The sequence below is a fragment of the Thermothielavioides terrestris genome, chromosome 4 (assembly GCF_000226115.1).
Source record: "Thermothielavioides terrestris NRRL 8126 chromosome 4, complete sequence".
NCBI lineage: Eukaryota > Fungi > Ascomycota > Sordariomycetes > Sordariales > Chaetomiaceae > Thermothielavioides > Thermothielavioides terrestris.
The window spans coordinates 1,768,451-1,783,564 of NC_016460.1; the positions used below are offsets into that span (position 1 = coordinate 1,768,451).

The 15,114-nt window shown below is 59.5% G+C and overlaps 5 protein-coding genes across 5 annotated transcripts; 1 reads left to right on the top strand and 4 right to left on the bottom strand.

Annotated features, from left to right (window-relative positions):
* Window positions 1–51: 51 nt before the first annotated feature.
* THITE_2119013 (uncharacterized protein) lies at window positions 52–2,877 on the bottom strand. Its single transcript, XM_003655316.1, has 2 exons — window positions 1,229–2,877; window positions 52–1,167 (listed from the first exon to the last, which is right to left on the bottom strand). Exons 1-2 carry the CDS (start codon window positions 2,771–2,773, stop codon window positions 445–447), a joined length of 2,268 nt encoding a protein of 755 aa, XP_003655364.1. The 5' UTR covers window positions 2,774–2,877; the 3' UTR covers window positions 52–444.
* A 1,373-nt stretch (window positions 2,878–4,250) lies between these two features.
* THITE_2155565 (uncharacterized protein) lies at window positions 4,251–6,869 on the bottom strand. Its single transcript, XM_003655317.1, has 2 exons — window positions 6,304–6,869; window positions 4,251–6,120 (listed from the first exon to the last, which is right to left on the bottom strand). Exons 1-2 carry the CDS (start codon window positions 6,539–6,541, stop codon window positions 4,616–4,618), a joined length of 1,743 nt encoding a protein of 580 aa, XP_003655365.1. The 5' UTR covers window positions 6,542–6,869; the 3' UTR covers window positions 4,251–4,615.
* Window positions 6,870–8,709: 1,840 nt separating this feature from the next.
* Window positions 8,710–9,799, bottom strand: THITE_2119018 (glycoside hydrolase family 16 protein). Its single transcript, XM_003655318.1, has one exon. It carries the CDS (start codon window positions 9,669–9,671, stop codon window positions 9,003–9,005), a length of 669 nt encoding a protein of 222 aa, XP_003655366.1. The 5' UTR covers window positions 9,672–9,799; the 3' UTR covers window positions 8,710–9,002.
* A 699-nt stretch (window positions 9,800–10,498) lies between these two features.
* On the top strand, window positions 10,499–12,180 carry THITE_2119020 (uncharacterized protein). Its single transcript, XM_003655319.1, has 2 exons — window positions 10,499–11,681; window positions 11,787–12,180. The coding sequence occupies exons 1-2, from the start codon at window positions 10,923–10,925 to the stop codon at window positions 11,928–11,930; spliced, it is 903 nt and encodes a 300-aa protein (XP_003655367.1). The 5' UTR covers window positions 10,499–10,922; the 3' UTR covers window positions 11,931–12,180.
* A 249-nt stretch (window positions 12,181–12,429) lies between these two features.
* THITE_121750 (uncharacterized protein) lies at window positions 12,430–15,067 on the bottom strand (the record flags this gene model as incomplete). Its single annotated transcript, XM_003655320.1, has 3 exons — window positions 12,430–13,462; window positions 13,535–14,178; window positions 14,990–15,067. 3 exons carry the CDS (start codon window positions 15,065–15,067, stop codon window positions 12,430–12,432), a joined length of 1,755 nt encoding a protein of 584 aa, XP_003655368.1.
* Window positions 15,068–15,114: the final 47 nt, after the last annotated feature.

Sequence of the window (15,114 nt, forward strand, 5' to 3'; positions counted from 1 at the left end):
ACCCAATAACGCCATGGGTGGATCCGTAATCCTTCCCAATTAGTAGGTACCTTCACAACTTTGAACTGAGAGCTCCGCCCAAAGGCCTGTCACTGATCATCTGGGGTCTCACCTTCGATGAACTGATGAAACAACGTCTGTAGACAGTAGAGGAAACGATTACAATCGCATCTCCAAAGTGCTGTGTAACGCTCTTAGCCAAGAGCGTGGCCGCGGTCACTGACTTGGGCATGCTAGCATGCTTATAGCCCCCACCTGCAATTAACCAGCTTCCTCGACTTGCTCTATATTGATTTCGAGGTCCAATGGGTAGCAACAATGCAAGTACTGTATGTATATACAAGTCGTCGACTTAGCTACCTCCCATCGGGTACAGCACGTCAAGCGTGAACGCTCGCAGAGGGCGCAACATCAATACATGGCTCCGGGAAGACCCACAAGACCTCATTTCCTCTTCTTCCCGCCCGCACGACTCTTCGGTGTCCGCTTCCTGATCTTCTTGAGGTTCAACACAGCGCCTTTCCCTTCTCGCTCCGCCCGGCCTTTCTTCCACAGCCGGCCCTCCATCCTATCCGCCTTGGCATCGAGCTTCTTCTTGTCCTTATTGCTGAGCTTACCCTTGCCCTTCTCCTTCATCGCGTTTCTGATGCCGTTGAGCTGAGCCAGCCCGGCCTCCTTTGCCTTCTTCTTCTCCTTCTCTGTCTCAAACCACGTCCGCTTCGGCCGCGAATGGATCTCTTCCTCGTGCTTGATCAGGTTCTCGCCCTTCTTGACCTGCATCTCGACGTGGGCGAGCTGCCTCTCCTCTTCCTCTTCGCGCAGAACCGCCTCGATGTCCTCCTCCATCTCGTCCACCTGAGCCTGCCATTTGTCCGCATCGCCCGGGTCAATCACTCGGCTGACGATCTTCGAGCCTTGCGCCTTGCCGGCCTTGACCGCTGCCTTCACCACCTTGCGGTCGGGCTCTGCGGCCAGCGTGATGGCGACACCGCTGCGGCCCGCGCGTGCCGTACGGCCAACACGGTGGACATAGATCTCCAGGTTTTGAGGTGCTTCGTAGTTGATGACGGTGTCGACTCTCTTGATATCGAGACCGCGAGACGCGAGATCCGTTGCCAGCAGGTAGTCCACCTTGCCGTCTCGGAAGTCTTCGACGCTCCCAATACGCTTGGAACATTGTTAGCAAAGGGCACCGGATGGTTGGGTGGGCAAGGTGGCGGGGACGTACCTGAGTCTGGCTCATGCTACCGTGCAGTTCTGCACACGACAGCCCGAGCAGACCGAAAATGATCCGAGCCCGGTGGGCAACCTTCTTCTGCCGAAAGAAGATGATGACGCGCTTCGTGTAGAGGGTCTTGCAGATGTGCACCAGGTATCCCATGCGCTTCTCCTCGCGCCCCGGCCGTAGCCGCACAAACTCCTGGGTTAGTGTGCCAGCCGTCGCCTTCTGGGAATCGACCATGATCCGGACCGGCTTGTTGAGGCCAACGCGAATCAGGTTGTCGACCGAGGACGTCATGGTGGCAGAGAAGAGCATAGTCTGCCGTGACTTCGGCAGTGTTGTGAGAATCTCGTTCAGCTCGTCGGCGAAACCGTCCTCGAGCATCCTGTCGGCTTCGTCAAGTACGAGAATCTCCACCCTGTCGACCGCAAAGCTGGCTGAGTTCCGCATGTGGTCGATGAAACGGCCGGGTGTCGCGATGACCACGTCGGGTCTGAGACGCAGCTCTGCCTCCTGCACCTTGCGACTTAGACCGCCAGCGGCTAGGCAGAACTTGATGTCGGTGAACCTCGCCAGCTTCGTTGCAACTGCGTGACACTGCATCGCCAATTCACGGGTAGGAGTGAGGATGACGACTCTCGTTGTCGGGACCTTGTTCGGTCGATGTAGTAGGCGTTCGAGGATGGGGACCATGAACGCCGCCGTCTTTCCAGAGCCCGTGACAGCCCCGCCAACCACGTCTTTGCCCATAAGCGCGATGGGAATCGTCTTGGCCTGGATCGGCGTCGGTTCGTCGAAGCCGACGGAAGTGAGGGCCCGGAGGAGCGGCCGCGACAGCGGCAGATCCAGGAACGAGGACAGCTTGCCCTTCTTGGCGGGCTTTTCTGTTTCCTCGGGAGCGGCAAAGAACTCTTTTCGTTTGGCCTCCTCCTCTGCGTCCTCCTCCTCGTCGTCCTCCGACGACTCCACGTCATCAGGGTGCGGCACTGGCGTCGCAACCGAGTCATCGTCGGACGCAGACTGCTCCTCTTCGTCTTCCCCGCTCCCGCCGTCCTCCTCCACATCTGACCCAGCTCCCATGCCGAACCCATCCTCCGCTAGCACCTCCTCGTCCAAATCCACGTCCGCCTCCATTTTGTCAATGGGTTCCCCAACCACCTCTGAGCTCGCCGTCCCGCCGGCTTTCCCTTCCTTTCTCCGGCGGATGATCTTGTCCAAGTCGACACCCGCACTCTTGTTCTCACCGGCAGAGGCATCTACGCCGTTCTGCTCGCTGTGAAATTCCTTGAGATCGGCCTCGTCAAAGTCGCGGACGTTGTCCCCGTCCAGGTCGATTTCGAAGTTGGGGTCGAAAACGCCGTCGTCGGCGCTGTCGCTGGCGGTTTCAGGCGCACGTTTCCCTCTGCTGCTCGAGCCGGCGAGCTTGGCTTTCTTGCGCGGAGGGGGGGACTCGGCCTCCTCCTCCGGGTACTCGACCTCCTCGTCATCGGAGATCGTGCGCACGAACCCGTCATCGTCTATTTGGGGACGAGACTTCTGAGCGCCCGCCATTATCTCGGTTGTTTTAAAACGGGGTGAACTGCTCTGGTTACTAGGCGGCTGGTTGGCGGCGGGGCCAGAGATGGTCGCAACAAGTCGGCCCAAGAAAAATATTTGGGGACACTTTTCTGCCGGGCGGTGAGGCTGCAGCGTGAACTGCGTAGCGCCAAATGGGCGTTGGGTTATTCTTAAAGAGGTCCCGCCAAGACTAATTTCGGAACCTACCGCTTACAAGTATTTACAAATTGCCGCGAGGGAGCGGGGTCGCCACGACTTCGAGCAACATCAACAACGAAGAATTGCAAAGACTCGTAGCAACAACTTTGCGAAACCTCAACCAAATTGAAAAAAAAGAAAACGAAGTTAACCTACACCCTAACCTTGACCCTCACCCTAACTATAACCCTCACCCTAACCAGTAGGGGGCTGGCGCTACCCCCCGTACCCCCGGCGAACTAACCCGTGGCTAACCCGTGGCGATAGTGCAAACCCCTTGGCGGTCTTGGCGGGGTACTGACGCTGTAAAAACATTGCCGACAATTGGCCGAAATTAGTCTTGGCGGGACCTCTTTAAGATCCAGCTGGGCGTTGTGCTTCGGCGGTTTGGCACCCGAGGCGCCCGCTGTGGGGTCGCCTGAGAATGGAAGCTGACCAACATCAACTGCATAGGCGAACAAGGCGCAAGCTCCGACTTGAGTAGCCGGAACGAACCGCCGCGCGGTCAAGTTGTGCCCGCGACGGCGTTGCAAAAAGAGTAGAAACCATGTTGTTGGCTGTGAATAGACACCAATGCCTACCAATTGCTGTAGGACAGCAGTAGCGAGAGTAACAAGGCTGTCCCTACCCCAGGGGCCCAGGTGCAACCGTACCTAGAGGAGGAGACATGGATATCTTCGTCCATTATGTGAGCTGATCTGCCTGCAGAGAGGTCGGTTTGTCGGGGCATGTCGAGATTCCATTGCCGCGAGAAGCTCAAGGGGAAGTGGGTGCCACAAGTGCTGTGGTCGCTGAGTGGTCACCGAGTTCGGTAAGTCCATGGCCCGACGAGGGCCAGCTGAGTCCCGCCGCGGGCGGCGCGCCAACTGGAGCCTCTCCTGGTGGAGGGGAAGAGGAGAAGGAAGGGGAGGAGGGCGGTCGCAAGCGCAAGGCCTGAGAATCTCGCAGCGGCTAGAAAAGCGTTGCAAGGTTGGTGGTCGACGGGACAGCAGCTTGCGCCGACGGCCGAGGCCGGGCGTCGCGCGGCCGAGTCAGGCTTGAGGGGAACTTCAAAGAAACAGAACTTGAGGAAGATGGCTGGAAAACTTACCTGGCGGGCGCGGGCGGATCAAATGGTTCACAAGGCAGATACAACATGCCCACGATGTCCGCGGTGCCCGTACACTAAATCACCCTCATCAACATCGCAACCCATGTACGAGTTCACCTGCGTCCAGGTCTTGTCACGTCACGTCATCTTCCGAGAGGCTGTCCTCCTCGTGCATAGAAAAATGGAAGACGACATCTTATGTGTCGTTCAACGGGTCTTGTGAAAAAAATGCTATCCAAAATGCGGGCACGAAAAGCCGCAGAAACAAAAAACCTCCCCTTCACTCCTCCAGGCCCTGAGTTGATATGTATGTCGCTCGGACATGAAGGAGACTTCAGTGTAACTCCTAACGCCTGGCCAATGGTATATAATGCTCCATCTCTTTCAAGGAACCGCCCTGACCCAAACGATCTCCCCCCCTCGGGATTTTTCCCGCGCCTCGAGTCTCATCAACGCTCCGCTCCCTCATTAGAAATGCGCAGCAGCGTGTTATCCATCTCACTCCGACGTATATGGGGTCCCGTGGTCCGCCGACCCAAGCACCAATGTCACCTCCTGCTGCGCGCGTCGCCCAAGTCATACGACTCCCCCTCCTCTTCCTCCATTGCCCGGACAGCAGGCGCGGCAGCAGTGTCCCCCCTGGCCGCCTTCTCGGCGCGCATCCTCGAGATCTCCGCATCAGAGAGCAGGAACTTCTGCTCATCAATCACCCTGTTGGTCCTCCCTCCGCCGCCGCCGCCGATGCTCGACGGCCCGGCCTGCGCGTGCGCATGCTGCAAGTACGGCCGGAACGGCAGTTGCGGCTCGTGCTGGGGCGCGGCGCCGGGGAGCTCGTACTCGACCGTGTCGGAGGTGTAGTGGTAGAAGCCGTCCTTGGTGGGCGGCAGCTCGGCCTCGGCCTGGGGCTCGGCCAGCTTGCGGACGGCGCCCTTCTCCATGGCCTCGAATTCCTCGGACGACGCGTACGGCGGCAGCGGGCCCATCGACACGCCCAGCAGCGGCGAGTCGGCCTCCCAGGAGAACTTGCGCTCGTTGGACGCGGCCGACTGGGCGGCGGCGGCCTCGGCGAACCTGCGCTTGACGATGCTTTCGTCGGGCGGGACGGTGGGCGAGACGACCTGCGGCGTGGGAGTGACCTTGTTCGGCCCGTACGAAACCACAGCGGGTACCGCGGGTTTCCTCGGCGGTGACGGATTTGGGTCGGACATGACACTCGGAGGAGGGAGGCTGTAGCTGCTGTAGTCGGTGTAGTGGGACACATAGGGCATTTGGTCCGTGCTACCTGGGGATATCGGCGAGGCGGCCGAGTTCACGTTTAGCCTCGGTTGCGTTCGAGGCATCAGGGTCGGTGTGACGGGGTTGGGACCGTACGATACGACGGTCGGAGCTGAGGCTTGTAGTTGGGACCTGAGTCGCGCCGCTGTGAGCTCTTCACGCTCGATGCTGCGTTCATGCGTCCAGAAGCCTCCGGACTGCGAGTGCGTGGGCGACTGCGCCCCGGTTGGCGAATGCGAATGCACGGTAGAGTGGAGTGAGCGCACGTCGTCATAGCCTGTCGAGCCTGGGTAGCCGTCGAAGACGGGTTGTATAGGGCAGAGCGGCTCGTCAGAGTGGCCCGACGCGTCTGACGCAGCGCCTTTTTTCCTCTTCTTTTCGGGCCCTTTCCTGCCACCGCAACCTGCGTGGTTGCCCATGCCGCCCGCCACGTTCCCAGCCTGTGCGCCGCGGCGGCGTCTGAAATACAAAAAAGCAGCCATAGCGCCGATGGCAATGCAGCTGAGCGCAATCCCAATGCCCAAGGCTGCCTTGGCACCGGCGCTGAAGCTGTCTCCCCGAGAGTCGCTTTCCTGAGAATCCACGGCGGCGACGGTGCGGGCTGCTAAAGGGGGGGTTGCCGAGGCACGCAGGCCGGGCGAAAGGAGAAACGTCTCGCTGGCGTCGCGGCAGTCGCCAGCGTCGGATGTCAGCTCGAACCAGCAGGGGTCATCCGAGGCAAAGTTCAGGGAGACTAGGGCGTTGCCGTCGAACGGACTGACATTGTCGGCGCGAAATTCTAGACGGGTAAGACAAAGAAAGTATTAGTTAGTTGGCCAGTCAGCAGGGCTTGCAGCGCGCAGTCAGCCGGGGGGACAGCAAGCCACGTCCGACTCGTCCGGCGGAATGGGGGAATAGGCGACTGAAGCGAAAACATATGTGGAGGGTGGTTCGACAGCGACTTGGCGGAGACGGCACTCACTCAATGTTGCCCTCCCGGGGGTGCCACACCAGCACAACAGAACGGGATTGGCGAGGCCGGAACGGTATGTGATGTTGACGGTGTCGAGGTGGGAGAACGCGAGGCCTCTTGTTGGGAAGAGGAAGTCTGCTCCGCAAGTTGTGCTGCGCGCGATCCCGCCGCTCTTCAGAGGATCTGGGACCTTGCGGCGCCGGCCGTTCCGCAATATTGGAGGAGTCGTCGGTTTCCCCGTCGCCATCACCGCGGCCGAAGCGACTCGAGGCGGCGTTTCGTCTCACGGAGACATGGGCGCGCAGTCAGACCATTACCGGGGCGAGATGCAGCAACCGCTACCAGAGTACGGGGTCGGAATCGTCGAGCGGAACAATCGGCGTCGGCGGGTGCGATGGTGGTTTTGGTCCAGCGAAGCGGATCAGCGTCTGGGCAACAGGGCGACAGGGCGGGTGCTGGGAAGGGTGTGCGGGAAGGATGGAGAGGGCCCGGGGATGGGCTGAGAGCGGCGAGCAGACGGGATTGGACAGCCAGGCGAGGAGGCTGGAGCCCGCCCAGTCACCCGAAGAATGCCCAAGCAGCCCCCAGAACGACGCCAGACAGCCGACCGTCCCAGGCCCTTGTCCTCAATCTGACAAGCATCACCTGCCCTACGGAGTTTGCCCCTTCCCCTGCCGCGTGTTGGCTAGTTAAACTACGCCGCTGTGCCGCTTCGCTGCATCGGATCCCCCGTCCACTCAGCCCTGAGGTGGGTGGAAGTTGGCCAAATGCGCCAAGCAACGAGCGGCATAACTTGTCGCCGCCTTCGGGCCCCGGAAGCGGCGGCGTGAGGTAAGGTCATGTTCCATGGTTCCAGAGTCGCCGAAGTTGTGTTCTTCCCTTCGCCGGTCTGGACGAGAGAGCTAGCGCTGAGGTGCCCCGTGCCAGCCGGCTGCCCCGCACCGATGAAAGGATTCAAGGTTCCTCAACCGCTGCCCGGCTCCCTTCATGCTGAGAACACGAGACGCAAGAAAGACGGAGACTGAAACCTGCATCGGCCGCAGCAGCAACGTGTATCTTGCTTTGGCGACTCGACTTGGCGTGGTCCTGTGCAGAAAGTCTGCGCAACCGTTCGACGCCGACTGAGGCCACGGGCAACGGATCAGCGCTCGACTTCTTTAAAATGACAACCCCTTTTTTTTAGAATGACAACCCCGATGGGCGGCCCGTGCGTCTCCCACCAAGTTTTGCAGCGCATGTCAATCGCCACAAGAATCGCTGCAAATCGACGATGTTCCTAACGTTGTTGAAGAGCCGGGAGGATACAGATTTAGTGGAAAACGTGGAACTAGCTGAAAAGCTTAAAGATGCAGTAGAATCAGCCTTGCACAGCACGGTAAGGTATATAAGCCTGGAATACTGCCTGTCTTGACCGCCTACCTATGTAGTGCAGCCCGTAAGTCACGTGGTACTGCCTTATCGATAAGGGGCTACATTAAGCTTTGCAACGTCTTAGCCAGGCCATTGGTGATACGCGGTGCAAGATTTTGGTGGTGGACGTACGGGCCGCCCATCGGGTTTGTCATTCTAAAAAAAAGGGGGTTGTCATTTTAAAGAAGTCGGCCAGCGCTGCACGCCTCAGTGTTTCGGTGGAGTCCTTGGCAGGACAAGAGCTTCGCCTGCTCCATAATTAGCGCCACTAGTAACGCTAGTGGACTTCACCCACGCTAGGCCAGGCGCATAGCGTCAACTTCCGGCCTCCGATTGGGCGTCCGGCACCTTGCCAAGCCCTTTCGGTCGTGTAGTAAAGCTTCAGTTCCACAGCGTATCCTCGGGTGTTGCAAGGAACACGATGGAGAGGGAACAGACATTGTCGTGATTCATTGACTTTCCTACACTACACGAGCATCCCATGATGGACCCCTCTGACCGCCAGATTGATGTTGCGGGGCGAACCGGATCTGCGGCCAGGCCAGGAGTGTTTCCGGGATCTGATACATACACAGTAAGTGGTATATTCTCCGGAATGTGCGAAATATCCGTTGTGAAGCCCAACTAACACAATGGCTTAACATCGCACAGATTTCGGCGCATTGTGATACTTATCTGTTCTTGTTCCAGCAAAGGTCCATTTGCGGAATTACCCATGGAGCGACTGCACCGCAGACGAGTTGAGGCTGATGAACCCAGCACAGCCCACTCGTGGACATCAAACTTTTGAGTAAGAAGTGCGACCTGCATCTTCTGCCCAATTATCTGAGCCAGTGAATTTGTCTCGAACGTGCTCAGGTACAGCTCCCATTGCCATACCAGGCACACAAGGAACATACCCTTACCCAGCAGCAACTTCCCCTTCCTATGTCCACGACACGGCAGCGGATTGTTCTGGGCCTTGGCCGGGGACGGCACCTGACGACGCCTTCATCCTCGGGCCAAGTTCAAGCATGATCTGCAGCACTTTGCGCGATCACGAATTATAGCTCCAGACCTCCAAGTTCCGGACCTGGTACAAGGTGTCTACGCGAAAAGGGCGATGGGTTAGCATCAACACGAGTTTGGCACAGTCGGATGTGTGACACGGTTAAACTGACCTCCACTTGGCCCGGGCGACCCCGAGGAGCCCTCCATCTGGAGATTGATGATCCTGTCAAGGTCATCAGCGCTACCGCCTAAACACTAAGCAAAGCCTCTCCCTCAGCCAGTCCTCCCCATGAAGGAAGGACAAGAACTCACAGGTACATGGGCGCGCCCACGAACCCCTTCCCGTACTGCGTGTCGACGAGCTTGCCGTCCATGTAGAACTTGGCGCTCACGTCGCGGCCGTTCTCGTCGCGCACCTGGCACAGGATCGTGTGGAAGTCGCCGGGGTCCGGGTAGGCGACGTCCTTGGCGCGGACCTGGGACGACGTGTTGAACGTGTTGAACGAGATCTTGCCGTTGCCCTTCCACTCGGCCATGTCGATCTCGGGCGGCCAGCCCTGCACGGCGGTCAGCCAGAAGGCCGGCCACGTGCCGCGGGCGGTGGGCGCGCGGAACTCGCCCGAGAAGTCGTACCCCCCGCCGCGCGACACGTTGAAGTGCTCCTTGGCGTGCACCGCGCCGGACAGGTAGTGGATGGGGATCTGCTGCCCGCCGTGCGTCGCCGGCTTCTCGCCGCTGACCGGCTTGGCCGTCAGCGTGAGCACGCCGCCCGAGAGCGTCACCTGGGACTTGGCCATGCGCGCGCCCCCGTTGTGGTCGGTGCCCCAGGGGTAGAGGTAGTTCCAATCTGTGTCGAAGTCGGATTGCGAGTTGAAGGATGTGTTGGGGATCATGATGTGCTTGGCGGCAGCGAGCGGGAGGCCGGCCAGGGAGCCGGCCAGCAGCAGCGCTGCGAGGCTGCCGATCATGGGCCTCATTGTGACAATCGCAGTTCTCAAAGACGAGGCAGCAACGAGGCGAACCCTAAGAGAGGGATGAGATGACCATGTTGAATGGGACTGGCTGATCTCCTATTATACTACCGCACTACTTAGTTTGACCACCACGGCAAACTGGCTGATCAGTGTTTGGTAACCGGGAATGAGAGACACGGGATATGGTAAATGAGGCCTTTGTTTGAAGATTGTTAATATGCAATAGCATCGCTTGCGTCCCGAGTTAATATACCCAGGGGCAGACCCATGAGACGGCGACAGAGAGTGCGACTCCCGGACCCAATGCCTCCGCATGGGGCCATTGTGAGGAGCACCACTCAAGAGTGTTTAAGTAAGGTACACAGCAGGCCTGGAAACGCCCTGGAAACGAAGCTGAAGCGCGCTTTTGTGTACAGGAAAATAGAAGCCAGAACATGGCACCGCGCAGAGAAGTAAATTCTGGGCCAATAATGACCCAGTCCACAGTCCGTTTTCTACGCGGGATCCAAGATTCTCCTCCACAAAAACATCATCGAACATCCGTCGGCACTTACCCCTGGACCCCCCTGTGGTTCCCCGACAGACAAGATCAGGGTTAGGGTATTGCGTATGCTTCATGAAGCCGGTTGCGCTTCCACGTTGGAATTGCGAATCCTCCTATAGAAAAATCCGGAACGTCATCCTGAGCCCCAGACCCGCTCTAGTCACCGCAGGATTTGAGTTGGAGCTCCGGATCCTTCATGTCCTTTCCGCTCACTATCTTCCCGGGAACCTGCCGAGCCCTGCAGACCCCTGGACACCCTGCGCACGCGGCAGTTGGGAGGTCCGACAGAGTGGGACCCGGGGATTCCCGCGCCGTCGCAATCGCTGAGCCGGGCACTGTCCGTTGAAGCGCTGCGGGAGGCCGCGGCGTGGTGTCCGTTGCTGTTGACGTGCGGAGTGGCATGCATTTGAAGCAAATGCCATTGCCGTTCTTTGACCGTTTCTCTTCACCCCATGCGCTCTTTCTCCCCTTTTCCAGCATCAGCTGTCTCCCAGCCGCTCCAACGCCAACGCGGGTTGCTTCGCTCATTCCGCGATCCGTTATCCGACGGCAAGCGCGCCGGAGGCCTGCCCCTCCCCCACCTTCGGGCCCATTGCCGGGCCACTGCACCAATATTTACAACCCCCCAGCACTCATACGGATTCAGGAGGCTTTCAAGCACTCCAAGAACGAACAGCAGCAGGACCGGTGACCAATCCAAAAATCCCACCATGGCGTCCGAACGAACAGCCGCGTGGGAGAAGCAGATCCAGCGCAACCCACACCCCGACTTCAAGAAGGTCGAGGCCTCGCGCCCGCCCTTCGACCTGTCCACGACCTTCCACTACACCCAGACACCGGACCCGGACTGGAAGTTCGGCTCGGGCCCCAACAGCACCGCCGACCCCTCCGCGGCCGAGAAGGCGCACATCGCCATCGACCCGTACGCGCCCGGCCGCCCGGCCGGGTTCAACTACAAGCTGCTGATCTCGGCGATCGTGCCGCGGCCGATCGCCTTCCTCTCGACGCGCTCGGCCGACGGCAGCACCACCAACCTGGCGCCGTTCAGCTACTTCCAGATGATCGGGCACGACCCGCCGCTGTTCGTGATCGGCTTCGCCAGCGCGCTGAGCGCTGGATCCGCGGCCAAGGACTCGCTGCGCAACCTGCACGAGCGCGGCGAGTGCGTCATCAACGTCGTGTCGGAGCACTTCGTCGAGGCGGCCAACGCGGCGAGCGTCAACGCGCCCTACGGCGTCAGCGAGTGGGACGTCAGCGGGCTGACGCCCGCGTACGACTGCCAGACGGTCGGCTGCGCGCGCGTGCGCGAGGCCGTCTTCGCCATCGAGGGCAAGCTCGAGAGCCTGCGCGAGTTCCCGAGCCGCGCGACGCCGGGGAAGGTCTCGGCCACCATGGCCGTCATCGAGGGCACGCGCTTCTGGGCGCGCGAGGACGCGGTGAATGAGGAGAGGAATCTCATCGATCCTAAGGTGAGGAGGCTTTCTTTCTTTCTTTCTTTCTTTCTTTCTTTCCCTCGAGTCTGCTAAATGGGTGGGATAACCTGAAACGGTCTAACTGACGCAACGGCCATGCAGGTCCTGCGCCCGATCAGCAGGCTGGGGGGCATCACGTACGGCAGGGTGACGGAGGGGCTGGAGCTGCCCAGGCCGGACTTTGAGAAGGACTTGGGCGGCGTCGAAGGGGCCAAGAAGCTGGAGCGAAAGGACCTGCCAAACTAGGGGTCCTGCGGAGACCGAGCTTGAAACGGGTTGTTGTTCACAGTCTCATATCTCGCGGGCCATAGAGAGTAGATGCAACACGGAAACGCAATAGACAACGGCTACATTTCTGGCGGTTATGTCCAGGCTGTTGATTCACCACTTACCTAAAACATAGCAGATGCGCCCTCACAGACTATGAGAGCGAGCGTTTGGAATCATCAGGAGTGCAGCAGGCAACGTGTTATCGGCCGTTATCATACCATCTAGGAGTATTGTCCCACCTATACTCCCAATTACAGCCCAAGCCCTCCGTCCCAACCCCAAAGCGAAACAGTATCCCTTCCCTTTGCTCCCAACATCATAGCGATATATACCTAAAAGTACAGAGCGGATCCAACTTTCCAAGATCTACCTTTCCATATCACCTCCAGAATCAGAACGCCTGAGCTCCTTTTATCTACTGCCCCAACCAACTCCACCTTGAACACTCCCAGAGCAGAGCCTCAACACGCGGACCTCAAAAAAAGTAATCCTGTCCCGCGCTACTGATGAGATACTCAACTCCTAGCGCGGCCTTCCGCTCATGCTCCTGCAGCTCCCGCAAGATGACATCGTCGGCCGTGGGCCCGTCCGCCATTCTCTCCTTGACGTGGATCACCACCACTCTGAGGCCCTTCAGGGCGTTCCGCAGGGGGTTGGCCGCCGCCGCTGTCTCGGCGCGGTGGGGATTGGAGGTGGGAATGACCATGCAGGATGTGGTCGCGGTGGGGCTGAGATCGAAGGCCTGGAACTGTGGGACGTCGAGGTCTGCGTCTTCGCTTCGGCCCCGCTCGTCGGGTGTCGGCACGGCGTCCGTTCCGTCTGGGTCCGTCCGCGGGGTCGAGGGGTCGCCCGAGGCCGCGCGCCGGAGCGGCCGCGTTTGGAAGGGGAAAGCTTGACCGGGCAGCTCCTGGCTGGCCAGGGCTTGGTCGGGGTCCGGGGTCGTGCTGACGGGCCGGCAGGGCCTGAGGCTTCTCGGGGAGAGAGGCACGTCTGAGCGAGGCTCCCGGGAGGCCCTCAGCTGCGGCGTGCTTTTCTTTTTGGTTAGCGCACCATCGTCGCCGGCCCGTTTGCGCTTCTTGTCGCCGCTGCTTCCGTGGCCCGGGGCGGGCGCCCCCCGTTCCCGCCGGACGGCGACCACTTCCTCGGCCAACGCCGTCATCTCCTCGAGGATGTACCGCGGCGTAAGATGGCCGAACAGGCGCTCCATACACCGCGAGTCGTCGTAGCTGCACTCGATGAAGATGCCGGCCAGGTTGCCGGCGGCGATCTTAGGGGCTGCCGCCTGCCAGACCTGCCTGTTGCGTGGAGAGAGGCTGACACTGTCCGGCTCGACGTCGCCAAATATAAGGATCTCGCGTCCCGTGACCCCGTCCCGGATGAAGTACACCGAGCTGTCGTAGACGCAGGTCGACTCGTCGGCAGCTGGCGGGCAAGAGAGCGAGCTGCCGCGCCGACCGGCAGGGGAGGCGATCTGCATGCGCTCGTGCTGTTGCAGGATGGCGGCAATACTCGTCGGCAGCGAGGTGTGCGGCGCAAGGTTGCGGGAAGACGAGGACACGCTCGGCCCAGATGCGGCTGACGAGGCATCGAAACTGCCGTGGCGGGTGCTGCTGCTGCCGCGATGGCTGTGCTTCTCGATGCAGTGGCCGTGACTGACGCCCAATACCTTGACTGTCAGGTGGCCGCAAAGCTCCAGATAGCCCCTGCCTTCTCCCTCGCCCAGCGCGGGAGAGCCGCCATCGACCAATCGCGCGTACGTGACCAGCCCGGCGCCGTTGTTTTCGTCGCTAAGATTCGGCCATATCACGTTATTGAAGACGTGTGTCTTCAGGGCCTCTATGGTACTCGGAAGGCCAGCCACCCTCTTCGGCCGTTGGCCGGATAAGCCGGCAGTGTTGATGACGAAACCTGAAATATGGTCAAGATGAGGATGTGTTATGAGATAGGTTTCTATCAGGTCTTTGTGGATGTAAGCGGCGTTTGCGTCCGCCGTGGCATGAGGGATTTGGAGCCCGGCGAAAGGTCCGGCCGTGAGGGTGTGTGGGAGCGAGGGCCCATCGCGCTCCCCGAGACTCGCCGGCTGAGTCCGCTCCAAGATCGTTTTGATAGCGCCGAGATGAACGCCGGCGTCGACAGCAATCAGTGAATTCTTTCCCCACCCTGATGCAAGTGACCGTACGAGGAAGGCAGTGACGTTGTTTTCCAGAGGCCCTCCGCCGGAGCCCTGAGGAATATGTTAGCTAGCTAGGTCTAACCCGCAAGAGCAGCTACGTTTGTCCAGACGGCTATCGTTGCGAGTGAGAAGGACATGCAAGCCGCATCGTAGTGAGAGGGAAGGAAAATACGCAACTGGGAGGAGATCTGGGGACAGGAATACGATGACACTACACATCAAGCCATCGCAAAAGCGATGCTGTATCGCTGCCATGGCCTGCCACGCAAGAGGACGACCAGAGTCAACATGGCGAATACTTCACCAGAAGAACGCCTTCGAAGTAGTATACGTGCTGCATTGGGCAGGCAACTTGACCCCTGAAAACTGACAATAGGGAACGACGATAGGCATTTTGGGGGCAAAGAACGCATTGATGGATGAGTCTCTATGTTGGTAAGGGTCGAAAGAAAAAGACACAGCGTACATAACAGCGGGGGCCGACTTGACCTGCCACATCTTTGTGTGCGAGCCCGTGTTTGTTCTCGGCGGCGCTGGTTGCTCTGACCCCATGAAAGTACTGCCGAGGGAGCAAAACAAAGGAAGAAAGGCATTGCTGTAACAACAAAGGGAACGCGAGACAACAAGGTATTTTCCGCCGCACAAAACATGGCTCGGCGGGTCCGAGTCGGCTGACGACATCAATGCCGGCTGTCCCGCAGCTGAGACCGGCTGTGGCGCTCCGACTCGGATCCAAAGAGAGTGAAGAGTGAGGAGAGATATCAATAGGGAGAAGACAACAAGAACAAGAGGAGAGAAACGAGGTTACAGATGATTGCGCATAGTTAACCGAAAAAAAAACAAGCACTGCATGCCGACTCACCAACACAATGACCTGCAGCGCAGGCGGGCCGGTCGCATCAGCAGCGGCGGCCGCCTCGCCAGCTTCTCCCCCACTCATCATCGGCTTTGCAGGACGTTACAGTTGTAAGTGGGCTGGCAACAACC

What these genes read in the sequence shown, in the direction of transcription:
- THITE_2119013 (XM_003655316.1), bottom strand. Translation starts at nt 2,773, where the DNA reads ATGGCGGGCGCTCAGAAGTCTCGTCCCCAAATAGACGATGACGGGTTC. An exon ending in GTAGCATGAGCCAGACTCAG is followed by an intron (nt 1,168 to 1,228) that starts GTACGTCCCCGC and finishes CAATGTTCCAAG; the next exon opens with CGTATTGGGAGCGTCGAAGA.
- THITE_2155565 (XM_003655317.1), bottom strand. Translation starts at nt 6,541, where the DNA reads ATGGCGACGGGGAAACCGACGACTCCTCCAATATTGCGGAACGGCCGG. An exon ending in CCCCGGGAGGGCAACATTGA is followed by an intron (nt 6,121 to 6,303) that starts GTGAGTGCCGTC and finishes TTACCCGTCTAG; the next exon opens with AATTTCGCGCCGACAATGTC.
- THITE_2119018 (XM_003655318.1), bottom strand. Translation starts at nt 9,671, where the DNA reads ATGAGGCCCATGATCGGCAGCCTCGCAGCGCTGCTGCTGGCCGGCTCC.
- THITE_2119020 (XM_003655319.1), top strand. Translation starts at nt 10,923, where the DNA reads ATGGCGTCCGAACGAACAGCCGCGTGGGAGAAGCAGATCCAGCGCAAC. An exon ending in GGAATCTCATCGATCCTAAG is followed by an intron (nt 11,682 to 11,786) that starts GTGAGGAGGCTT and finishes ACGGCCATGCAG; the next exon opens with GTCCTGCGCCCGATCAGCAG.